This window comes from Ptychodera flava (assembly GCF_041260155.1).
Source record: "Ptychodera flava strain L36383 chromosome 3 unlocalized genomic scaffold, AS_Pfla_20210202 Scaffold_26__1_contigs__length_13983176_pilon, whole genome shotgun sequence".
Lineage (NCBI taxonomy): Eukaryota > Metazoa > Hemichordata > Enteropneusta > Ptychoderidae > Ptychodera > Ptychodera flava.
This window is the reverse complement of record NW_027248280.1, coordinates 8573454-8600170: the sequence shown is the minus strand read 5'-3', so window position 1 is coordinate 8600170 and position 26717 is coordinate 8573454. Positions and strand designations below refer to the sequence as shown.

General features: G+C 38.9%; 1 protein-coding gene and 1 long non-coding RNA gene across 3 annotated transcripts in view; one reads left to right on the top strand and one right to left on the bottom strand.

Annotated features, from left to right (window-relative positions):
* The window catches only part of LOC139125851 (cubilin-like), a 164436-nt gene that overhangs the window by 124768 nt on the left and 12951 nt on the right, over nucleotides 1–26717 (bottom strand). Inside the window, exon 4 of the mRNA XM_070691949.1 lies at nucleotides 15621–15746. Coding sequence (XP_070548050.1) covers nucleotides 15621–15746 — 126 coding nt within the window. The remainder of the gene's footprint in view (nucleotides 1–15620; nucleotides 15747–26717) is intronic.
* LOC139126123 (uncharacterized) lies at nucleotides 633–14272 on the top strand. 2 transcript variants are annotated; one of them, XR_011550475.1, is made up of 3 exons: nucleotides 633–1008; nucleotides 10622–10741; nucleotides 13098–14272. It is a non-coding gene; the product is annotated as an uncharacterized lncRNA (long non-coding RNA). The 2 variants fall into 2 exon arrangements; XR_011550474.1 differs by having other exon boundaries at nucleotides 636–1008; nucleotides 10628–10741.

Sequence of the window (26717 nt, the reverse complement as noted above, 5' to 3'; positions counted from 1 at the left end):
TTTACAAGATGCACGATTGGCTGTATCTGCAGATGCAGTATCAATGTTAATATCAATGTTATACTAGCCATTTTGCACAGTTCAACCCGTCTAACATACACACGCAAACACATATCTACCAAGCAAGATCATAGAAGAGATATCGTTTATTTAAAATAGTTAAATAGGAAATCACATGCAACAAAAAACGAATGAATTCTTCAAAACCGTCCTCAAAATACAAGCAATAGCAATAGGCCTATAGGCCTACTTCATATGACTCACACACGATTATTTCCCAAAGTTTTAATTAGGCCAAATAGCTGCTATTTTTTACCATCTTGAAAAAGATCTCGCCAAATATCCGGCTCAGTGCACTGGTTATATAACACGGAATATTGATGAAGATAAAAAATGCGTAAGCTGCTTTATGCAGAGAGGCTGGACTGCAGCATGATGCTAGGGGGTCAATGTGTACAATGATGTACCTTTATCTGGCGAAACACGAAAATATGGTTCTGTTAGCAATATTTTTGTCTAACGAGAGCAAAAAAAAAACATTTTCTTCAAGATTGAGTAAAAATGATAGTTATAATCAAATTCTTTGCAAAGTTCATTTCGTGAATATTTGAGCACTTAAGGAGTCATACTCAGAAGACGCCATTGTTACGATAATGGCGTGGCGTGGTGGCGTCGCTTACATCTGTACATCGTACCATTCCTACCCCGTGATCGTGCCGTCAAGAATCTTCAGTTGTCGATATTTTAGCTTCTACTGACATGTCCCGTCGGTGTTTAGGAATGTCTGCTAAAGAGTCTACCCTTGAATTCTGGACCATCTCGACGACTATGCGGTACGTTTGAATCTAGTGCCAGTGTGTCATCGACCGTGTCATGCAGTTACGACATGGTCCGACAAGCGGCTAGACGAAACTCGCCAAAACGGAAGAGAGTACCTCTTTTCCGCACCAGCGACAGGTCGACACACACTTCAAGCCCTCGATCGTCGCTGAGTCGGCTCTATACCAGGTAAGCTTATGTATAGCTGCTGTCTTATTTTAACCAGCCCAATTGTGTCTAACTTCAACTCTAAGATACGTCTACTCCTTCTTTTATAAACGTGTTCAGCAATGTCTGTATCCGGCAAAGTATTTAACGTTTGTTTGTTTTAAATCATCGATATTCCTGATAATTTCAATGAACATCGAATTTCAAGGTCACTTTATGCTAAATGTGACTTTTAGTGGTACATGTATGCACCCCGGGATGACTGTTGATTCATGTCAGGGACCGGACAAAAATTAAGGGCGGGGGGGGGGGGGTTGGTTGGTGTTTTTAAAGGCCTGTGTTGGCACCAGATTGTCTCAACAGAAAATTTACACACCAGATTACAATTTCAATGGAAAACAACAAGCTATCACCCCTCCATAGTCCTCTTACATACTAGAACAAAGGTAATTCCAGGGATCAGCAAAAGTGCCATTTTAAAGCCCCAGTATTTGTAACTTTTAACAATTTTTTTCATATTTTTGATTAAAATGACATCCTCAGTATGTAAAAGTAGACCATAATTAATACTGAATCGCATGGTTTGCATGCCTAGCCCGCCTCACGATTAACAGTAAAAGGCGTGAAAAATGACTTCTGGTCCGGACCAGAAGTCAGCTTTGTTGACACACGAAACGAAACGTAATCACACCACCGCGCATGCTCAACCACATCTACGCAAGTTTTACTGTGGCGTCCGTAGAAACCATACGCTCTTCGAAAAGGTCTGGTCCATCGAAACTGGAGACTCAGCTAAAAACGCGCGAAAGTTGGGTGAAATACCGGAAAGATATAAATATGTAAGTGTTTACAGATTGTTCCGACTATAATGAGCCGTGCAAACAAACGTCTTGAACAGCTAAACTAAAGACGGAGGCAGTCGATTGTAAGCTTCATGCAAGGCACTGCACGTTGTGACCGATGGTACGGAGATCAAGTTTGCTGAATGAATTGAGAGAGAAAAACATATATGAATAAAAATTCAACACTTCACCATTGTAATCATTGAACTAGTCGTTTCTTCCATTATGGAGTATAATGAAAATTTCGTTTAAAATAAATGACGGGACTGATTCTGCTCCGTCTATTCAAACGAATTTTGTGTACGGCCAGGCTACGCTGCAGGCAACACAGCCTATCAACTTCGCATATCGTTGCCGTACGGCGTAATTGAAAACGCTCAGAAAGGAAAAATTATATCTTGAATGCAGTACAAAAGTCTTTCTCATTAAATTTAAAAGTATGTCAAAATAATATCGAACGTAACGGGTATCTAATCCTCAGAAGGACTACAGTAGTACAATTATCGGCTAGCTGCGATGCGATGGAGCTCCAGGCATTGTAAGCTTAGAAGTTCGAACACAAAAGAGATCCCGGCCTCACTGCAAAGTCGTCCCCTGCGCACCCGGCCCGACAGCAAACTAACCTCTTTGTTTGATTCTGTTGTTTATATATTTTTGTATAAAATTCATGATACATATATCTGACTTTCACAACTGTACAATTTGCTCAGGACTGTGAGTTTGGCTGTAGTCTACAGACGATCGGAGGGAGCTAAGGCAGGCCCCAAATTTGCATGGACAATGTCCGGGACAATTATAGACGCAGCTCGATGAGAAAGTCATTCACATAAACCTAAATGAAGTGATCAATACAAAACTTTTAAACACCACTGGTTCTGAAAATTTATGATCAACGGTTCTGACCTACGGATTTTACACTGCGACGTTGTTTTTTGCGTGTTTGGCCGGCTACTAGTCCTGTAAGGCTGTACTACATGGAGGTAGTAGACTGTACAAGTGCAGCGGGCGGCCGGGCCGAGATTGGTGTGGGGCCTGCAGCAAGGTAAATTGACAGCGTCCATTGCAGAATGCCCCGTGTTATCCTTTCTCGTTTGGGAGGAAATTTACCGCTGTATTCAGAATGCCTTTTTACCAGTATAAAAGCTCAGTAACTGATGCATCAAGAGCGAAGAGTCTGTAAATTTCTTAGCAGTAGCTCCATTGTTTTTTTCTAAATTTTCGCTGAGATACAGCAGTGCGTATACTGGTCCCGATCGTTCTGACTCAGGCGTTCACAGCTGTTTAGGGAGCCGTCATTATTTACGATCTGGGGGTCGGAGGAATTACATTAGAAACTCCGACATTTTGAGTCACACCCCAGCCAACCATGATGACTTTGAGTAACCCCCTCTCTAACAGAAAGTTTGGCTTACCTGAGCCCATGTAACAATAGATCCTGTGCACTTACAGTGATATCTGTCGAGAACATTTCTCCATGACCTAGCCTCTCCTTCCACCTCTGATAACAACTACAGAAAACTACTGTGTGACATCATCATCACCACTGTTGATCCTCATCTTTACTGTCGCTGGTGCCATTGCGTACATGGACAACGATATCATTCTCATCGTCACTATCTTCTCTTTCATAATAAGTATTGCTAGTAGCACCTACTTGTAGTTTTCTGCCTTCCTTCATCTAGTTGATATTTATTTGTACTGTTAGAGTATTTATTTTCTTTTTATTTAATATGTATCAGAGTAAAATATACATAATCAACTAATCATTATTTCATTGAGGACAGAGTAAGACAAAGAAAAAACATTTTGAGCACCCCCTTATAACTTTCAATCTTTTAATGACCCCCAGGTCGTAAATACTGACGGTTCCCTTACTTGCCGCCAAAGGCCATCGCGTTCACTGCATTCGACTGCTTACCATACATTGCCAAACTATGTTGCTTCGATTTCGCAATCACCTTGCCGCTAAAGCGACAATCAGCTGAAATTTATTACTTCAAGTTACTCAATTTTGATAGGTATTTGCCTACAGAAGTGAGCCAAGTGTATATAGTGTCGTCTTGATTTTACATCGGTACCCGGAGTTCTGAGTAACCAACTGCAGGGTGCGCATCGGTGCACTGCCGACTGCAGTTTGAATAATCCGTATATAACGCACACTGTACCAGAATAGAATGTCAGCCTCCTCTGCCAAAGTTCTGTATACTCTGAAATACAGTAGTAGTACGTATTTGAACGGAGAAGAACAAAATAAAACCATTCGCAGGTCATTCAGCCGGCGACCATGGGCGATTACCCAGGCAGTGTGGCGTGGCATGGCAAGGCCCCAGGAATGTTGCAGGCTCGATGATGTCATCAGTATCGGCGTTCTCGATCACGTGCACAGCCTACAAGTTGTCAACAAACCCGCGCGGCAATCCAACTCGATCGGGCAATATTTAGCGTTTGTATGTCACTACAGGAGCACAAATTTGGCCTATTTCTTTACTGAACAACATTTCACGATGGATGTAAGAGAATAATATGTAATTTTGAACATAAAAAAAGGTTAAAAGTTACAAATACTGGGGCTTTAAATCCATGGAAAATAATGACCCTTCAAAAAGTGTTAGCAAGAAAAAGATTATCCCTCCCAAATTTTGTATGACCAGTGAGTCACTTCTGTATTAATGATCAGGGCTTGACAATTCCTATCGCCTGATGCCCGGGACAAGTGAAATTTCGATTCGGGCAAGTCAAAAATAAAATCTGGTGCCTGCCGGACAAGTTGTTTAAACAACTTCTGCCGCAATCAACGCGAACCTAAGTTGCGGTTTGTGTACGTGTCGCCCAATTTGTGTTGTCGTTCACACAAAATAAATGTCAATCACTGACTTATTTTAGATACAATTGTGACGTTCTTCTGGGATTCACTTGCCGACTCACACAATGTTGCAATTTTTTGATGATCAACTTGAAATTGTTTTATCGTCCAATTAAAAAAGTCGCTTAAAATTTGGCGTAAACAGTATTTCTTTGTTGAATGCTGACTGCTCTGCCCCAACAAATTAGGTAAAAGATTGCAAAACCTAATCACATTGCTTATCGGCGATCGACCCTGCAGTACTTCAAAATCATTTATGCGGCCTCATGAGGTAGATGAACATTGTAGGCAGATAGTTTGTGGAGTGATCGCTGTAAATATGAGTATTTTACGGTAATATTTCCACTAACGCAAACAAGGCATTGTGCATTTTCACGAGCCAGAGCGTAATTCCCGCTCCGCAGACCTACGCAAAAATCAAGCAAGGCTTTTGCCGTAAAGAGGTACGTAGTTTACGACGATGGGCATTGTGTAACTCTGAGAAACGACGTTGTGATGATTTACGATGGTGCCACGAGGGCCAGCGTGAGTGGGATCGTCTGAGAATTGACGACTCGATGTGATGAATAGAATGATGTTTCTGACAAAAGATCTAAACATAAGCGTTATGATGAGGAAAAACGCCATAGATGTTATCTCCCGAAATGGAAAGCACAGTGGCCTTGGTTGTAATATGACGGTTCCAAAATGTTCTGTACGTCGTGTCTCAAATACCCACCATTGCCAAACCATGGAGGTAGGAAGAGACTACCTCCATGGCCAAATGTTTCGCGTTGAATCCATAAGGTCTCACGAGTTTAGTCAACCACATTTGGACTGTTTGGAGCATCGCAGATGAGATCGTGACGGGGACAATGATTGTGGAAATTTTGTGGGTCCCGCTGAGCCCGATACGGTTTCACTTGACAACACCCCGATCGCATGCACTCGCAATGCGTGAACCGAATGACGACGACCAGCGACAGACACTGACCAATCTTTTTACGACGGCATTTATGCTTGCCAGACACGGGAAGCCGATGTATGATATGAACCTTCAAATTCAATCAGAGTAATTCTAGGACGCGCCATTGCGCAATTTGCGCAAAAAAATCTCGAATGGCCCTCATTTCTACCTTTGATGCGCCACCAAGGGCGCAACATTTTATGAATGGGTCGGTCGATCACGCAGAGTTCACTTAGTTCATACATTTACGTAGCTCCCGAAGGTCATTACCTCAGTCATAGTGTGCCATGTTAAACGATTCAGTTACCCTTCGACCTTTGCCCACTACGGCATATATGGTGGTACATAGGAAGCTGGGTAAAAAGGACTGATGTAGGGGCAATGGTGTATTGGAGCCGTGCGCATGTGGTACGATCGATGAATGTAAACAACGGCTCCGGCCGCGGCCGCCGCGTTATCGTGAAAAGCTAGTCGCCGCTCAGATTTTTAACGCCAGTACTATAGTTGATGAACCCAGGATGATCGGGCAGTCCCTTAAATTGAAGCGTTTGCAACGTCTATCGTCCATACCAGCGAAACGTTGAACACTGCAAGGAAAGCATTCATGCTTGGCCGGCCATATGATCGTTTTGAAGAGCAACACAGTTTAGGTCGGACATATCTCGTTATCCAGAGTAGCCAGATCAGAACCAATGATCGTAAATTTGCTAATACATACAAGTTATGTTTAAAAGTTGATGTATCGATCACTTTATGTAGGTCGTACGGGTTACACTCTCGTGTTGTATCAGTGTGATAATTGTCGACAAGTGCAAGTCGGGGGCCACTCGGAGAAATCCTACCGGTGCGCTAAGCTTTGATCATGATCGTTTCCAGTCAAAATCACAGTCCGTAGTAATTTGTGCAGTTGTTAAAGTCCGACATCAATAATTCATCACGTAAGTTACGTAAACAATTGAATCAAACCAAACGGTTAGTTTGCTGCTGCCATTGGAGCACAACTTTGCTGTAGGCTTCGTTGGTTACAGGTGGCCCGATCTCTAGTATTCTCCTTTTCTTGACTTGATAGACTATGGTATTTTCAGCAGAAAATTCAAGGGTTTTACATGTGTGATCATGACGGCCCCCGATTTTATAAAATGGCCCCCTTGGGACAGGAGTAGGGGCCCAAAGTGGCCCCTTGTTTTTACGTCCTAGAATGAACACTGCTCAATGTTAGCCCTGCGTACAGGTCTGTGTGTTCCCTGGCTGTGCATGAAGGTTAATACAACCCTTTTCAGAATTAGAGCACGAAGCCACTGCAGTGAACTGCAATAAAATTGCTCACACTAATTAGTTTCAGCTGTAGCCAGCTGGCAAAGTCGACAACATTGTATGTCCCATGCAGACAGTTTGTCTGGGGAAGTTGAAATAAAAAAGATTTGTACATGGACCAGTGCATGGTAATGTTACATTGTATCTTAATCTTGAACACAGGGTGCCAATCGTAAACTCTCATTTACAACTCGAGCCTCAGACAGAGCTAGTTTTGCCTTTGTACAAGCAGACTTTTTGGTCTTTATCAAGTAGCCTTGTTCAACACCAAAGTGGCCACGGCTACAGCTGAAACTAATTAGTGTAAGCAGTTTTATTGCAGTTCACTGCAGTGGCTTCGCGCTCTAATTCTGAAAAGGGTTGTAATAAGATTATGAAGTGTTGCTATACTTTCTTTTGAAATTGCAATAAGTTGAATATGTTGGTAGATTTTTGAATTCAATCCCACAAGTCTCCTAACTCTTGTCACTCAAATTTATGTATGTTCTATGGCTCAATGACAGAAAATAGAATATCAAGGGGCTGCCCCTTGATATTTTTTTATCTTTTTTTACTATAGAGGCATTATATCCATGTTGTCAATTTATTTCCTCTGTCACAATAATATTATTAATTTAGAAGGTTATAAATAGTGCAAAGTAACATGACATAGCATGTGAGTTAATGCCCCACTAGCTGTAACTTGTGAAATTTGTTGACCTCAGAATATGTTCCCATTTTGTCGTGGTTTTCTCTGAATTCTACCCTCTGAAGGGATATTGGCTTTTACTGCATTAGGAATATTCCTCTGAGAAACATTTAAACAGTAAACTCAAATTTTAACAGCCATTTTGATTATCGCCCCTTTTCAAAAATTGGTAATATTAACAGGAGAGAGAACATACAATGTCACAGTTGAAAACATTCACCTCTAGGGTGAACATTCAATCTTGGATGTCAAAATAGGGGGCAATCATGAATGTGGGCCCGTACTCCTGTCCCAAAGGGAACCCTTGAATTTTCTGTGGAAAATACTATAGTCTATCAATATGCGACCTAAATAAAGTAATCAATATATCGAATTTTATTAAAACCCTTTTCTGCCAGACAGTATCACTTCCCCATCAGCCAAGTCAGTAAAAAAATGGTATTGAGCCAAAACATGACATATTTTCACCCACTTGGCTTGGTCTGTCTAGCATCTTTAGTCCAAAAGAATCAAGTTTACAGTTTTGAACAGCTTTCAAATGTACAGTATTATGTTAAAATACACCATATGAAATATGTTGTGTTTCATTAATTTTAACCATCTTGACCTGGTGGTGAAATATGGACTTGCCAGGAAAGGGTTAAACATACGGGTAACTTGTATGTATTAGGAAATTTATGATCATTTGTTCTGACCAAAAGGTTTTGCTCTTGAAAATCAGAAAATGATGCTGTTCAAACGAGCATAACTGACCTGCATGGATGCTTTCCTTGCAGTGTTCAACGTTTGTATGGACTGTGACATTGTAGACTCTTCAATTTGAGGGCATACCCAACATTTACATTCATCAGCAATGCCACATGCATACAGCTCCAATGCACTGTTGACTCTACATCAGTCCTTTCTACCCAACTTCCTTTGCAGCACCTTATATCCACCAAAAAATTAATCAGCTGTGTACAGGTTTATATTTATGTCATAAAAGCATTTATCATTACTTTTTGCACAGAAACAGTGATTTGTTGAAGTTTCCATGAAAATAAATATCAAAATCAGGCAATATGGAGACCTTTTTAGCCTCCACAAAGCATGCCGGGAGAAATGCCCAGATGATGATGTAAAGTTTTCGGGTTTTGGTGCATTGACTAGGGGGTCTGATCTAGGGAGTCTCATAAACAGCTTAGATATTATGCCTGCCTGTAAGTATTACAGATGTACTAATAATCGTGCGCGAGATTTCAATAAGGCATTCTGCATGATTCGAAACCTAAAGTGAAAACACCGCCTCTAAAAATTGTTGCTGGTAAAGATTGGCACGACTTGAGTTTTCAAAATTATAAGTACAGTGTATGTTTTTATGCAAAGACCGTTTCCAAGAATTTTTCCCGACATTTTTCCCAATGACTAGTTGTGAGGTTGTGGCTTTCAGATTTTAACCATTCTCAATTATTTTCCCAAATCTGCACAATTGACAGCAGAAAACGGCTGCTTGGATTTGCAATCTCTTCCTACCTCCATTGCGGTTTCTAATTACCGGTAACTCACGATTAGAGTTCAAAGTGAGTTGCGAGAACAGGAAAATTGTAGTGTGTAGTTTATGACTGTACTTTGAAATGATAAATTGAAATTTCATTTAGTGCCCCTAGAACATGAAATGTGTGTTTGAAGTTTAATTTAGTGCCCCTGAGAACATGAAAGTGTGTATGCACAACTATTGTTTGTTGGATGAAGGACACTCCATTTAGAGTCCGGTTCAAAGTTATAAGGTTGAAGGCAAAGTGTGTCCATGGGCAGTAGCTCAATACAAACGCACAGTAGATCAGACCCCTAGTGATACCCCCTAACTTCCTCAACCAAACACGAAAACTTAACGTCATCTTAGGTCAAGCCTCTCTGAGGAATTCCGATAAGTGGCGCTTCCTATGGCGAAAATGGCGTCATACACATCAATTAATAAAACATTAATTTCCAGGAGAATCATTAGCACATATCTCATCTCTTCATCATGAATGTTACAAAAATAATATACTTCAACTTTTAAAGGCAGGTTGATAATTGGGTGGGCTATCCCTTTAACATTTCACACTATGACTGAGGTGAGGTTATGACCTTTGGGGAGCCCAACTTCACTGCGCGAATGAATGAACTACATGCATTTGCGTGAACTCTGTGTGACCAAACCATTCAGAGAATGTTGCGTCCTGAGTGGTGCATCAAACAGTGAAGTAAGGGCCATTCAATATCTTATAGCACGAATTGCACAATGCTCTGTGCAGTTTATGTGAAGATTTCAGTGCAGATATGCACATTATCCAGGGTTTTTGCTCGTATGCACGGTGGGATTTAATGTTTGGGCAAATATTTAATCACATCGCAATCTTTATCTCGGCCAAAGTTGCATGTACAGTCCCAGTGGGTAGTTAATAATAAGTGTATACATCACCAAAATCAGTGCATTCTCACAAACTTATTTCGGCTTGAATATAAAAAAAAAAAAACAATGCTAGAAGATACAGCTAGTCGGGGCTTTAAGTGAACATGAGATTAATTCTAATCTTACCTAAACATGATATGTCATTTTATTTCGCATCATTTCAATTCATTTTTAACTTTCTAAATTATTTCTATTTATGCTGAAATAGAAATGTGGTGTTATTTTCAACATGCTATGATGCACATTTTGGATATTTATATGACCATCGATGTAAAAAAGAGTCAATTTTTCATCAATGGTCTGACAGTCTACAAGCTCTGAGATACTGCAGGAATGCATAGTGCATGTGAATCCAATTATGTTGAGCCTTTTCAGGCCATGAAAATGCTTGATATATTTCTGATTCAAATATGTGTCGATGGACTGTCAGATTAATATGGTTATTCATCGTCATTATCGTGACTTGAAATGTGATTCATCATCTGTGTTTGAGACAATTTGATTTTTCTCAGTAGGATTTTTAACTTTTTTTTTATATTTCTGCAAGTTGCAGGTCCCCTGGAGGTACATGTATTTATTAGGCGTTGAACAAATAGGGAAAGTGTAGTGCCCAAAGGAATGACAGTCACACAAAAAGGCATGCCAACAACTGGGAACAATATGAGAGGTATGTACTACAAAGTCTGCACTGATAAGTTTTTAGTCTAAAGTAATGAACTTTGAAGGGCAAGTTAACCAAAGCACCAGTGTTGGTGAATTATAGTACATGAACATGGTTAAGCAGAACCATCATGACACATGTACGACAATTTTACTTAGCTGAACTTTGATGTTTGGTTATATTTGCAGGTCACCTAACAGCCATAAGCGACAAAATCTGCCTTTATAATCTTCTTTTGAAGATACAAATGTAATAGATAGTGATGCAGCTTAGCCCATGTCAAATTTTGAAATCACAATGAAATATGTAAACCCTGGAAAATTATTATAGAAGAGCATAGTGTTGAAACAACTTCAGGGGCTCTTCCATGAGTTCCAAAACACAAATGTACATGACATACAATAATTGCATAGTCAAACCAAGGAAATGTTCTTTTTAACACTGTCTCCCGACACTGGCCAAAATACTTGAATGAATCCATGAAGTGTAATTTATGAACCTTGTCTGGGAAACAAAACTTTGAAACAATATCACAAGACAAACTGAGGTTGCAGAGTCTGTTGCAAATTGTGTAATGAAAGATGAAACAAGCTTCTGTTCTGATAACAGATTACATGACATGCTCAAAAACCATATTTTATCTTTTACTAAAATTGAACGAAACTATTTTCCGAACAACATACAGTGTGCAAGAAAACCATTGCTTTTTTCAAAATTGTAGCATAATGTATATTTTTGCGTAATTGTACTGTCCCAAATACACAAACATGACCCCCAACAGATCACTAGCATGTGATTTCCAAACATTTAACAAATTCACGCTCTCCCCTGTAATGAATCTAGCAAGTATGTTATTGTTATTCAATCACCGTAATTCAAATGACATAATCCAGCGGGGACTCCATGTATGTCATCAGTGATGACTTCTAGATCAAGTACCGAAAGATTAACTTTTAATCCATACTATTACTGACACACATACACAGTCACTTCAATCTTTGATTTGGGTGATTCCCCAGCATAACATGCCCTCTTTTTAGTTCAATATATGTATATGTTACAAGGCTCTGTAGGTCAAGGCTGCATGATACAAAAATATTTCTATCTTCAATATTCCATCCTAATTTGACAGATGTAATATTCTAACCTATAGATCCTACTGTATTAGTTCTCGGCCAATGTACAAAGACTTGGTCCATTTGCTAAAGCGCATAATTGACCATTCGCTAAAGCGCATAATTGATGACATGTTTTGCAAAATTATTATTGGAAGCACGACCATACTCCATGTGTCTGGGAGGTACAAGGATTTTACAGTCTCTCTTAACAAAAACAGGAATATTTAGTCAATAACATAGGCAATGAATCAGTGAAAAACATTTTGGTCTTCATATTTGTATATTTAGGCATAAACATGTCAGTTTTGATGTACAACAGTACATAGATGACCAGTTTATTCAATAAGGGAGCATTCAGTTATTACAGCCGGGGGTAAGCCAGCACAATTTGAAGGGGGATGCGGTTCACCTTAAATTTGAAAATTGCAAAGGGGAGGTCATGTATTTTTCAAACAGCATGGGGTCAGTCAATTTCTTATTATAAGTAGTTGTCCTGTTAAAAAGAAGTTTTAGTGTTCAAAAATATTCTGGAGATAAAATGATTCGCATGATTTCACTCTTGGTAGTCATTTAACTGTAAATCTAAACAAAAGTATAATTATCTGTCACATGAACATCTTGCTGTTGAAACTCTGAGACTTGTCTTATTGTAAATCGAGCTCATGGAGGGCAATGAACAATTTCTATTACTTACGTATTAGAGATATAGCAACTTTTGTCAGGGAAAATATTTAAGTGACCTGTAGACCACTATACCATGAAAAGTGAAATAGGTTTAGTTGAAATTCAAATATCAAAACTGTTGTCCACGTCTGAACCTTCAAAACACCGTAATTTAATCAAATACATTTGTATCAATTGTCAAACACCTCAGAAAGCACCGATTGTGTTTAAGACTAAAAGATTCCGTCGTGTGCGGGCGCTCCGGCGCACTGCGACCTGCGACCCTTTACCAGGTAGGTCGCAATGCACCGGAACGCTCGCATGCAACGGAATCTTTCAGTCTAATTGTGTTTGTGAATTATTCATAGTTTTCTCATAGACTCCAATGTATAGTGAATCAACATTTCAGTGAAATTCAGAAATCAAATTTCTTGCATACATATCAACTTTTAACCATTCTTGTCTAGTGAAGTACTTTAAAATGAATTATCAAATGTCTATAAATACACGGATTTAAACAAAAACAAACAAAATTGATGATGTACAGTCCTGATGATTTATTCTGTGTATCATTATTTCAGGAACTGAAATACATACAATCTGGGCTATCCAAGGACTAGCATCAAGCTGAAGACATTTTGATAGTTGTGTGTGTTTCTTCTGAGGATAGCGAACATGACAGAAGTTGCAACGGTGGTGCCTTTATTCAGAGACTCTTGCCATGGGATAGAGAAAGAAGTGAAACTGCATATGGAAAAACACATGCATCAAAGGAAATGCATATTGAGGCTACCTTGCATTTAGGGCCTGGTATCAATCAGATCAGAGCCTGACAGACACATGACAATACCAGCAGCATTGACAACTCAATCCAGGACAATGTTTAATGTACATGTATAAGCATATTTATACATTTTCTTGATTCTGCCAAAGGCTTAGTGATGTATTTTTAGTTTCGAACAAAGACCACTCAACTTTTGAATTTTGTTAACCAGACAGAGGCTGTACTCATGAAAGTCCAACTGGGAACACTTTCCATATGTTATTACACCAACTGAGTTATAATCAGTGATTAAGCTGAATACCCAAAGCTGTACATGTGTGAATATGTGGACTGTACTCGACGGATTACTGGCTGAGTTAAAAGACCAATAATTCTGTCTTAGTCTCTTCAGTGGCCATATTTGATATTTCATGAACAATGTGTTAAAAATGAGGTGCATCTTTGCAAACAAATTTTAAGATTAAGTACACCAACTTACAACTACAATTATTTTGGCAACACTGTAGCTTTATGTACATGCAATGTGCTTGAATCTTAGCTCGAGTCTAGGTTGTAATCAAAATATTTGTATGGCAATTTTCAATGATATGGCAGAACTCATTATCATGTGTGATCTGTAATAGATACTAGCAATGCAACACAAAACATAGCTTAATGTGAGTCTCTTTTCTACTTAGACATCCAAACACCCGGTACATCCAATTTTATTTTAAATCTTAGAGAACAATGGATTTATTATTTATTTGTTATAACTAAAGCCATAATTGCTGTGTAAAGTGAGTCAAGTTAAATCAGTTCTCAGATACTTGGTTGACACTTCAATATTGCATCTAAGAAGAAAACAATAAGTGTATTTTTTGTTTTTCACATGAAGTATATTGTATTTTTGAGGAAGTTTTGAGGAATTTATTCTGTATTTTTTGTCCCATGTGATTTCCTATTTAACTATTTTAAATAAACAATTAAAACCGATACCTCTTCTATGATCTTGCTTTGGTAGATATGTGTGTATGTTAGATGGGTTAAATGTGCAAAGTAGTTAATACAACAATGATATTAATGTAGTTAATGAGTGCAGAACTACAGTACAATAGGTGCAAAAACAGAACAATCAGGTTCATATTTGGACCTACAAGATCCAAATTACAGAAGATTGAATATGTTTCTTTATGTTGTGCATAAAGATGTATAAATACAAATCAGGTTGATGCATAAATGTGTATCTTTATGCATCTGTTCTTTCATGCATAGATGTGATTAAATTTGGTATGCCATTAAACCCTTTGATGCACAAGCATAAAGAAGCATAAAGTTCAAGCTTGAGATGTTTAACTAAAGGTGATTAAAGATCATCTTTATGTTACTTCATGTCACCTTTAAGCTGCGCATAAATTTAGAGTTTCATCTTGTGGTCTAGCAAATAGTTTCGAAACTTTGCGTTGAGGGATCGTAGTGTCGTACGCAGTCTCCACTCTGGATCACAGACCGCACTGACACGCAGATTACGGCTGTCTCGCCGTGTCTAATTGGTTCTACACACAAAACAGTGAAACAAAAAAATACCCACTACTGTACATTAAACGCAAACAGTCAATTTATGAACGATGTGTGAAGTAGCTTTCCCATTACTAAATTGCTTTCCCCTTTTATTGAGTGTAGAGGTAGCTAAACAGGTAAAGCCAACACTCCAAATGGTGGACGGCGCACTCTCTTCTCTCCATATCCGGAAACTGTACAGGCGCACTCTTTTCCAAACGTCGTCAATCTAAGCCGGTCGATGAGTAGAAAGTGAGGATTTTTGGTCCTGTTTTGCCCAGGTCGGCTATCAGAGACACCCATTGGCCCCGTACGGCTTCGTTGGGTCCTTTAGGTCCGTTTTGGCTCAGTCCTTTGTTAGGATACACCCGTTATCGCTTACGTATTTTTGGAATTCCCATGTGAAATTCTTCCCAAAATATTATAATTGTAAGGCAGCATATTCGGGAAACAGGACCTGTTACTCTTTCATCAATATTTAGCTGTACAGCAAGGAAATGCGGCTAAATTTTCAACATGACACGGGAGGTGAAATGACTCTCTGAACGTGCACTAACGTATGTTTGGCGAAACGTAGGGACGCTAACCGTACAGAGAGGGGCTCCTTTGGACGTAGTAGTAAACATGACTCTAGAAATTTCTACAAATATCTAATTTAATTCAGGGTCATGGCAGAAAATGAACCTAATCATGACCTTCAGAATGTTCTAGACTAATTTAACTATGGTCATCGGAGGTAGATAATGACTAATTAACAATGTTCATCAACCTATCATCTACTCACCACCACAATCCAATTCATCGGAATTGTCTTCACAGTCATATACTCCATCGCATTTATGGCTTGAAGGAATGCATTCGGCGTTATCGCATTGGTATTCGTCACTGTCACAGTTCTCCCATTGATCACCTGTATTTATTTCAAGAAGTTGTTCAATTTATTACTATACTACCGGCTACCATGACATTTTTCTACTGCAGTGATGTAGCTATTGTCTCTGACAATCGTACAAGTTAAACAGGACATCATTGCCTTCTAGTCAAATATATCGCAGGAGGCACGCGCGCGCTGATTTCAGATGCAAAACTTTATGTTGTTATAGCAACAGTGTGCGATGATTTTTTTACATTCACTACCACGTATCACAAAAGTTTGTATTGTATGTCTCGATGTGGATGTCGGCTGGTTTGCGTTTTGCGTTGGAAATTAAGTGTTGCATTGATTATCACAATATAATACCATGATTCTTTCTAACTTGCATATCTTTTAAACGTGAAACCAGCAATAGTTGTCTTAACTCAATGGGCATTATATGGTGGAGATATTTACGATCAAGTACACTCGACCCTTCAGCAGATGGAGTTATGTTAATTATTTGGATTATATGACAAGTACCATGAACATTGTGCTTCGTCTGATTTATGGAAACTTGGACAAGAAAATGCACACGATGATGTTATATTGTATATAATTTTGGAGCCCTTAGTAGTAAGGAAAAGGTGGATACAAGGATTGGGGGAATCCCCTAATCCTTGTATCCTCTTCCTTTACTACTCGCACTGACATGTCTATACACGCAGCCGACCTATATATGAACTTAAAAACCATTACAGAATTAGACTCCATGGGAATTCCCCTAATCCTTTGTATCCGCACTGACATGTCTATACACGCAGCCGCGTCATGCACAGCTGTCTGTCCTATTTATAAACACACAACATGTATAGACATGTACAGGGAATTCCATGGGAAATTACGTGTGAGTCATCACCATCAAACTAGTCTATATAAAGGGCTTTTACCCCGTTTTGTCAGTCAGTCAAGGGAAGCACACACTAACGTAAGTAACGTAAGTAGCTACCTCTTCAGAACGGAGTCTAGTTGATGTGATTTTTCCTACGGCATGACGGAGGTCACAGTTTCTATGGAGTTAAATTGCTCACGCGATAAGATAAAATTTTAGAAATTTCCTCCGAACTTAAAATACGTCGGAAGACCATTACTTCAAACACAACTGACCGTTTTAGATAAATGGTCCTGATATCAAGTGTAAGTACTTGTATTTTTTAACAAAAGAATGTTGTTACTTTCTACACTACTGTGTGCACCAATATCTAAATCCTTTCTGTCTTTATCTATGGTTATGATAATATTGCAAGGGTTCTTGAATCAGTTTTTAAAGCGATATTTCAATTAAATCGTCATAATCTATTCCTGTACTTAACTTTATGCATTTGATAAAAACTGTACCATGTTCAATATCAGTCATCTGTTGATTTGCAGTCTGTAAAGTTAATTCAGCTGTCCCCTCCCGACACTCTTCAGACCCAGTTTCTTTAAAGTTCCGTCCCAAAATAATCTTAATGGAACTCCGCTAGCTGTATATGAACAATAATTCTCCCCATCATTTATCCACTTTCGCATTGTATTATCTGAAGACATTATTGTATTAAGAGGACTAATTTTACCCTTGTGAAAAATGCTCTATAGAATTCAATGGAGTTTAATGGAATCTAGTTTTTCCATAGAGTTCTATACAAAACAGGGCCAAAACTCTATAAACTTCTGTGAAACTTCTAAAGATAGCTACAGAATCTCTATAATCTATAGAACTCTGTAGAGGTTCTATAGAGTGGTTTTTTTGTAAGTGTAAGTAAACCAGTATACCGAGTAGTGTAATGTATGGATTAACAGGCTTAAGGCAACGGCGAAATCTAGCAATTTGTACTTGTTACATTGCTATCAAAATAAATCACATTGGAGTTCCCGGCAGTTCAGCAACACCTCCTGCAATTCACTATCTAATATATCTAAGATGTTACGCGGTACATTATAAGGCCTAAATTGCTGACTAGCCTTATCCCATGTCAGAGCAAAAGGAGTAGGATCATTTGACAGCCTTTGTAGCGTCCATTATGGTTTCATCGACATCTTTCAGTTCGGAAAATTCTACAGCATGGTCGTGCTTCTGCACTGTTGCGACCGATAAAACGAAATGTTTTCACGGTCTTTGTATCGAAGGACTTAAGCTTTATTATGATAACCTGCTATCTTATTATTATTGTTAATTTTAACATCACTCAGATCTTCGAGCTCGAGATTTTGTCAGTGATTTGCACCTAGACTGTAGTTACTAGGGCCAGACATAATTATCATATATACAGTGAAAATTAAAATAATACCTTGTAATAATATACAATCATGGCTTCAGCAATAGGAATGACAGTTCTCGGTGCTGTATTAAATGCAACGGCATTCACAGGAGGAAATATTATTGGACAAAAGCTTTCCGGGAATGGTGAGGCTCTTATTGAAGAAAAAATTAGACATGATAAAGCATTAGAAAAATTTGAACATGATCGTGCCGTCTGGTCAGAAAAAAGATTACTCCAGGCTGATTGGGAAAGAGAAAATCAAGCAAAGGACGCGCATGCTGCGGCTGAATTAAGAGATACAGATGCAGAAATCCTGGAAGAAGCAGCGGCGACTGCGTCAGCGGACGCCAACTCTGCATCAAGTGAAGCAGCACAAGCGTCAGCGCAATTCTCACATTATTATCAGCCCAGTCCCGAGCAAAAGAAATATGAAATGATTTATATTGCTGGAGGATTGGTCGTGGGATGGTTTATGTTACACCGATAGGGTCCCTTCGGAACGCTCCAGCTCGGTTACAATAATTCGATACAAAAGCTTGTTGGCCTGTTATTGAAATTGACTTCCTTTCCGTTTTGATCTGTTATCCAAATACGCATTGAACTCATGTAATCTGAGCCTTTTCTCAATGGCATGGAAATTGAGCTGTTTTTAAAATCATAGGTGACCTTTTCACTTATTTCTTTTGTATCCTGGACGGGAGTATTTGTAAACAGTCCGATACTTTCCCCTGTATGTATTCACCCGAGCCAAATGAAACATAATTTCAAGTCACATCGACGGCATCTGAATGAACTATGTATTTAGTGACTGTTAAGAAATCCGCTCTCTTTGGACTCATAGTACTTTTTATCACGGGGTTGTCCTCAGGTTTATATGAAAAACCGACGAGGTTAGCGAAGTTACCTGTAGCATTAAAAAATACTTTAACATCTTTAGCCAAAGTTAGATAACGCGGTTTGTCGGCAGATGTTTTTCAAAATTAATTTTCTGCTGCAACCCGATTGCTTTGTTGAGTGTATCGATATTGTAGTTACCTGGACGTATTGATATAGTCTTCTTCGGTTGGTTACTTTCTTGATATTTTAATATACTATTCGCCCCCGTTATGTTATACCATGGCTTAAAGAGTGACCACGTAATTGTCTATGTTCGTAGTAAACTAGTAAGCTACCTCCAATGCCATGACAAATTTCATGAACTGCTTCTTTTATTGCAGAAGCCTTTAGGTCTCCATCACATTCGTACTTCATTATTTGCTCTTTCCATCAAGGACTTGAGAAGGTTGCATGTCTATGCATTGGGATTGTCTTGACAGATCCGAACAAACAACCGTACAGACTGGTTAGTATTATTGCTGACATTGCACTATACAGACTATACAAGCCTGTTCGTGCTGAACCTATGACTGATGATCATCGTCATTTCATACATCTTCCATTTACTAACAAAGGAATTGATGCCATTAATATCAGCAATATACTACACAACAAAAAGGTTACATCAACTATACCTGTATACTTTAAGAACCAGTCTGTACCTATTCTGTCATATCAATACACCAAGACAATCTCCAAAAAAATATTCAATTACAATAAGGCATTGCGGCACTTAAAAATTGATGAATTCCTTCAAACACCAGCATCCTGTGACTGCTCTACATCTCCCTTCAAATATACTCCAGTTGGCCATGTCATCACTGGTGATCTGAACTTGGTTGAACATCACCACCTTCGTAAGATATTATCTTGTGGACCCAAGTTCAGAGAACCTCGCAGGATCAACTGGAACCATAATTTTAAGATCATTATGGACTCAGTTGAAGAATATGCCAGGAAATGGGCTAAAAGGGAGGATGTAGAGCTGGACACACTGTCAGAATGGGTCAATTCTGTGAGGAAAATAGTGCGTGGCCGTATTGGTCGACTAAGATCACATGTTTGCAGAAGACCCTATTCTGTATTTAAAGATCCTGATGCTGTTAAGTGTTTGAATGATATCCATGACAAATATGTTGTCGTCCTGCTGATAAAGCTGCCAATAACATTGTATTTGTCTGTAAGAAGTATTATTTTGAATGTCTTATAGACGAACTTGGTGTAACTAAGACCTCACCAACTCCACTTACAGACAATCAATGTTCAACAAATCTGAAATTTTGGCAAACCATAAGTCATTCATGGATAATTTTAATATTACAACAAAGGATACCATAATAAGTTGCCTAGCTTATACTGGATACCAAAGCTCCACAAAACACCTTACAAAGCTAGGTTTATCGCAGGATCTTCAAAATGTTCAACAACAGAGTTATCGAAGATACTGACTTCTGTTCTTTGTACTGTTAAACGGGGACTTCAAGCATACTGTGATGTTGTCTTTTCTCGGAGTGGTATAAATCAAATGTGGATATTAAAAAATTCGAAGGAACTCTTGGAAAATTTGAAATCAAGATCTGTTTCGAAAATAACATCTATTAAAACTTTCGATTTTTCCACATTGTATACCACAATACCACATGATAAATTGAAAGAACGCTTGAAAAACATCATCAACCAAGCATTTTTCTACAAAAACGGTTCACGCCGTTACAAATATGTGGTATTAGGGTATAATTCTACATGTTTTGTTAAAAATATTACTAACGCTAAAGTGTTTTATACCGAGAAAGACATTATCAGTATGCTTGATTTCCTCATTGACAACATATTTGTTGAATTTGGAGGACACATTTTCCAACAGTGTATAGGAATTCCCATGGGCACTAACTGTGCTCCCTTACTTGCCGACTTATTTCTGTTCTCATACGAGGCAGAATTTATCCAGAACCTTATCAAGCAGAAAAAGGTCTTTGTAGTCGTACTTTCAACCTTACATTTAGATACATAGACGATGTATTTCATTGAATAACTCTGAATTCAGTAAATATCTCGCTATGATTTATCCTCCAGAATTGGAGATTAAAGAGACTACAGAAACGGCCTCTTCTGCTTCATATCTGGACATTTTATTGAATTTGACTCTAATGGTCACCTTTCTACTAGGCTATATGACAAGAGAGATGATTTCAACTTTAGTATAATTAATTTTCCACACCTCATCAGTAATATTCCACTCTCACCTGCTATGGGGTATACATTTCCCAGCTTATTCGATATGCAAGAGCATGCAGTTCATATGGTGATTTTGTAGAGAGACATGGCCATCTCTCTTTCAAACTGTTAAATCAAGGTTACACCAGAGCAAGACTTGTCTCTACATTCAAACGCTTTTTTGGCAGGTATCGCAAGCTGGTAGATAAATACAATATCTCTCTTCGACAAATGATCACTGATGGCATCGGTGACATGGGCCTTAGTTAGTGACCACTACCTATCTGACTTACAGATTGATATATGGCGGGTGCCACATGTGGGGCAGGATGCGCTTACTATTTTCGAAACACCTGACATCACTTCTTGGTCTTTTGGCCAGAGGTCCATATATCTTTCTTTCATGAATTTGACTTTGTTTGTGTACCGTCTATTTACTGTCTGTTCTGTGCTGTTTTGTGTCTATGTTTACAACTATTGTCTTACAAATTTTGACCTAGTGTTATTGGATTATGGATTGGTATGATTGCGATTATTTGATATCAATGCAAGGTTAAAATTAACAGTAACGGGTTTGCCTTTTTTGCTTTCAATCCAAATGATATCTCTGCGTTGTATATACATTCAAAGTATAAAGTTCTGCAGGAATAATATTTCTGTTCAAGGAGATCTTTGGTTGCCACCGTGGCAGCAGTCGCTCCACCTAATTTTACCCAACGAGTCAAATTTGGTCGACTTGGATCGCCAATATCTATTTTCAGAAATTTGCTGGAGATCATTAGATATCCCATCGTAAGTCCAGCGATTACAATACCATCATACATTGTGTTTACAATGTTTTAGTATCCGTGATTGCTGACAAGTATATAAAATAGAAAAATAAAATAATTACGGAATTAATCCATCTCAAACAATGTAGGGGGACCGGGACTTGGTTTAGAAAACTTCTTCCCACTACCGCTACGGGCTCTGTTTTCGTCGCTTTCTGAAACGACTCACCTTTCCTGTGGGGACGCCCAAAATAAAGCCCTAATGCAGTCAATGAAACTCCTATAATCCTAAAACAAGATAACATTTATTATACCAGCTATTACACTGTTGTGGTGATACGTCCCAAAAGGGGCTTATACAGTTTGCCGCTACCGCATCATTAGTCATTGCTGGCGTTTCTTCTTCTGTTTTGCCTGTTCCATTCTGCTAATGGCTTCCCTGCAGCAACTCTCCCTGGATGCTTTGTCGGTAACGTAATTTTCTCTATATGTGCTGTTGCTCGTTCCGAATGGCAGTCATTGGAGCTGGAGGGGCTTGTGGTGACAGAGTGGAGTCTCCTTGCCAAAAATAACTTGCTTTGACCACTTGCGATGACACAGAGTATTTTTTCACGCTTTGTCTCTATTATGGATCGGGCGTCCGAAGGCACTGATGGTAGTGCCGCTGTCGCTGTCGTATTTGCCGCTGCCGATGACTTTATTAAATTCTCCATTGTTTGCAGTATGTTATCTATTCTTAGTAAAAAATAAAAAATCCTTCGGAAAATATGATCAAATCTATATAATATATTATCTACTCTTAGTAAAAAAATAAATACACGTTTAAACCTGAATCCGAAATATAGTATTAACATAGTCTGGAATATGACAAGAAAATATGGAAAATTCTCCTCCATTAAAATCTATCTGTATATAGAAACACGAATCATGAGTACAGACCTATTCCCGGTTGCTTTTCAATTGAATAAAAAACATATACCGACAGTACAGCATGCTGATATTCCTTCCAAACCAAACGACATAAAACCTATTCTCATTGACTTAGAAATATATGTAACGCCGACAGATAAATTTACTTTTCATCCGCGGGATATATTTAAAGATAACGTAATCACTCATCGAACAGCTAAAGAAAGTAATGTCTGGTTGGGCACATGAAATACTGGGACCAGCAATTAAATTTCGCCGTATGGTGCAGCACTACTGGTTGTGGTATATCATTCGCCCATCTCTTTGATAAGAAATTTCCGCCGCAAATACGTTCATTCTGTCGTTTTCATGTATATTTTACAGTACGTCGGATCCTTCACGAAATTTCGGTTGCACTTCCAGACGAAGGTGTCTTCAAAGCCGGCGACAATCCATACAATCTCGTCCAATATGAACTTCTATGTACAGAATTTGGAAATATGAGTCGAACAAAGTCCGACTTTCGTTATCATGGCGGCCAAAATAAAGGTCTTGGTTATGGTTATGAGTATTACACTAATCGTGGGCCCGTTCGACAGCCTGCGCTATATACAATGGTCACGACTTTTTACTCTCCTCTACATAGATGTTTTCTACACACATACCATTTTTGGTAAGAAAAAACATGTACTGCCCAACAAAGACCGACCACATTATTATTTCTTCCGAAATGATGGATCGGAGGGTCAATATAATAGTTTCATCCCTCTGAAGGGAGACTCAGGACTAACAAAGGCCGGTCTCGCCCGCCTCAATGAAAGCCTTGAAGCCTACGTATATTGCATACTCGGTGCACAAGCAAATATTCGCAGTACCATAGTGGGCGATACTGGCAGCGCAGAGCAAGTAAGAAAAGAATTCGGCGTTCTCCTCGAAGATGAAATTCGTAATACCGACAAAGTAATCAGTTATAGGCGATACCAAGACACAATAACAAATACTGGTGTCAAACTTGATATGGCCGTTTCGCCCAATCTACTTCTCTTGCCATCTAAAATGGTCATTCTTTCGAGCCCTTCAATCACAGTTCATAATAATGAATTGCAATACGCAACTGAATCAGAAATTAAAGAAAGTGCTAAACATGAGATGGTTGGGGACGGGGATGCTGTGAAGTGGCAGGATGACCCGCCTCACGCCAACACGGTTCCCCTGTCACCTTCGGAACGGGAACGGAAGGCAGCAGATACAGTCGCCACTGGCGCGGATCCTATTCACGAATACGGCAAAATTGGTTTGTTATCTTTAGCCATATTCATTACATTTATGTACAGTATATAGATCCGATGTATGCAACCCCACCATTCAACATGATTGTAACTGGACCGACAAATTCTGGCAAAACGGAATATGTGATGGATCTCCTCACCGGTCCGTACTTAGGGAAATTTAACTACGTAGTTTTCATTTGTCCGACATTCATGAACAATAAAACGTATAATAAAAGATTCATTTTCACTGATGACAACGTGTTTGTGTTTCCGGTCGGACTCGATGCTGTGGATGATACTTGTACATAAAGAATGGGCCGGCACGAACACTTTAATAATCCTCGACGACTGCGCCTCGTCCAAAGATATGAAGAAGCGCAGTGACGTTTTAGTCAAACTTGGTTTCAGCGCAAGACACGACGGATTATCTGTTTGGGTTCTGACTCAACAATATACTAGTATTAGTAAACCATTTAGGGAAAACATATAGATGTTAGTACTATTTTACACACCGAGCAAGACAGATAACAAGACTATTATAAAAGAATATGGAATGGAGGTGTCCGAACAGGAGGTGACTTCCCTAGTCAGGCAATTAAAAAGTACACCATTCAGTAAATTAGTATTCATTTATGGCATCTGTACGACATACAATCTTTAGTATAATATAGCTAATCATGGCTTTGCCGAAGGCAACACTGAAGGAATTACACCGAAGAATTTACTAACCAAAAAATGCAGAAATGGCTCCAGGAGTCGGGAATTCACTGGTTTCACACCTACAGTGACAAAAAAGCTAGTGTCGTGGAACGTTTTAATCGGTCTTAAAACGATGATGTGGAAATACTTCACATACAGACAGACACGAAAATGGCTCGATATTCTACCACAACTTCTCGAGAATTACAATAACACCGTACACGGAAGTATCAAAATGAAACCCGTCGACGTAACAGAGGACAACGATTGGCAGGCATTTTATACACTTTACCCTGAGTTGCAGCCATGGGCTACACCCTGAATTCAAGCCGGGAGAACGGGTCCGAATTACAAAATACAAGACCACTTTCAGGAAAGGATATTTACCAAATTGGACAGAGGAGATTTTCATAGTTTCAAAAGTGGTGTACGCAGCTTGACTGGGAACGAAGCCTGTTTATAAGATAAAAGATCTGAATGGAGAGGAAATACTCGGCACTTTCTATTCCGATGAACTTCAGAGCACTGCTGGTGCCGACGAGCTGTACAGAGTAGAACGAATTTTGAAGACGAAAAAAATTAGAGGAAAGAAATATTATCTGATAAAATGGAAAGGTTATCCAGAAAGTTTCAATAGTTGGGAGCCAGAGGAAAATGTTATTAGAACTTAGTAAGTATCTGTAGTTCCTATGGATGGTACTTGTAAGTACTAACGCAAGTAATTACGAAAGTTATTCAATAAGTACCATGGAGCAAGCCTTAATTTCTTGAAAGCCGAAAATGTCAGTTTATCACCATTCTTCCATCCACCTGGCCAATTATTTATCATGTATTGTCGTAAGTAATGTTCACTTATTGCATCCTTTCGTGCTGTATGTGGATGAGGTGGTACTCCGGATGAGCATATTAAGTTTGCAAGATCTTCAAAGCGACTTCTCATGTTGTTATGAGCTGTTCTTTCCAGTCCTCCTTGTTCAGCTTTATCTATAAGTTCTGGTTGAAGTATAATGTACACAACTGACATGAGCCATAGACAAGTAACTTCAAAGTCTTGTCCCTTCATCATATCAAGTGCCTGTAAGTCAAACGGAGCATTATAAGCGTGCACAGATTCACAAGCATTAAGAAGTTTGTGTAGGTTCTTGAGTGAGACTCGAGGTTGTTCTAGTTGTTCTTGATTAGGTGGATAGTAAGCTTTTTCAAGTTCCTCCTTGCTGAAACCGTCTATTAAAAATCCCTGGCTGCCGCCGCTCCATGCAATTCCAAAGTCAAAAGCTCGTGGAAAATCTACTGGTCCGACTGTCTCGGTATCAATTGTTGGATTAAGTATATTCTTGAGAAGGGCAGGCGTAAGAGATTGATGAATTACCAAACATGGAAGCCTGTAGTCATTACAAATTTCTAAGAAAGTCTGTTTGAACTTATTATGAATCTCTTCTAGTTCTTCTAAGGCGGCTATTTCATATTGTCTGGCTCGAGTCAACACATTCCGCCTGCAATAATCCCAAGGCATATCTTTGAATATGATAATGAAACTATGTAAATGGTCAAATGCTCTAGAAACAATCTTTTTTTCTTCCGCTGCCACGGAAACGCCCCGGATTCTAGAAAAAGTTAGATGTTGAATTATGGAAGAGTCACAAATAATGTAGCGTTCCGAAGGGGCTTTCCCAGCGGAGGCTTTCCCAGCCTGACATTGTAAACTAAGAGTATGTTCTATAAACTGATTCTGAAAATCGGCAATCGAAACGACACGCCCATTATAAAAGTCGGCAATGTTGCTAGAAAAACTAGTGTCAAATTCTGGTACGTGAGACGCAGCCAAATTTACTGCATCGTAACTCTTACCACTTCCAGTTGGTCCATTTATGAATATGTATGACATTTTGGGGATACTATATCATAGAAAAAAATTTTTAAATTATTTTTATTAAGATATATACGATAAGACAATGGCAATCCTTTCTATTTCAGATGCAATAAAAA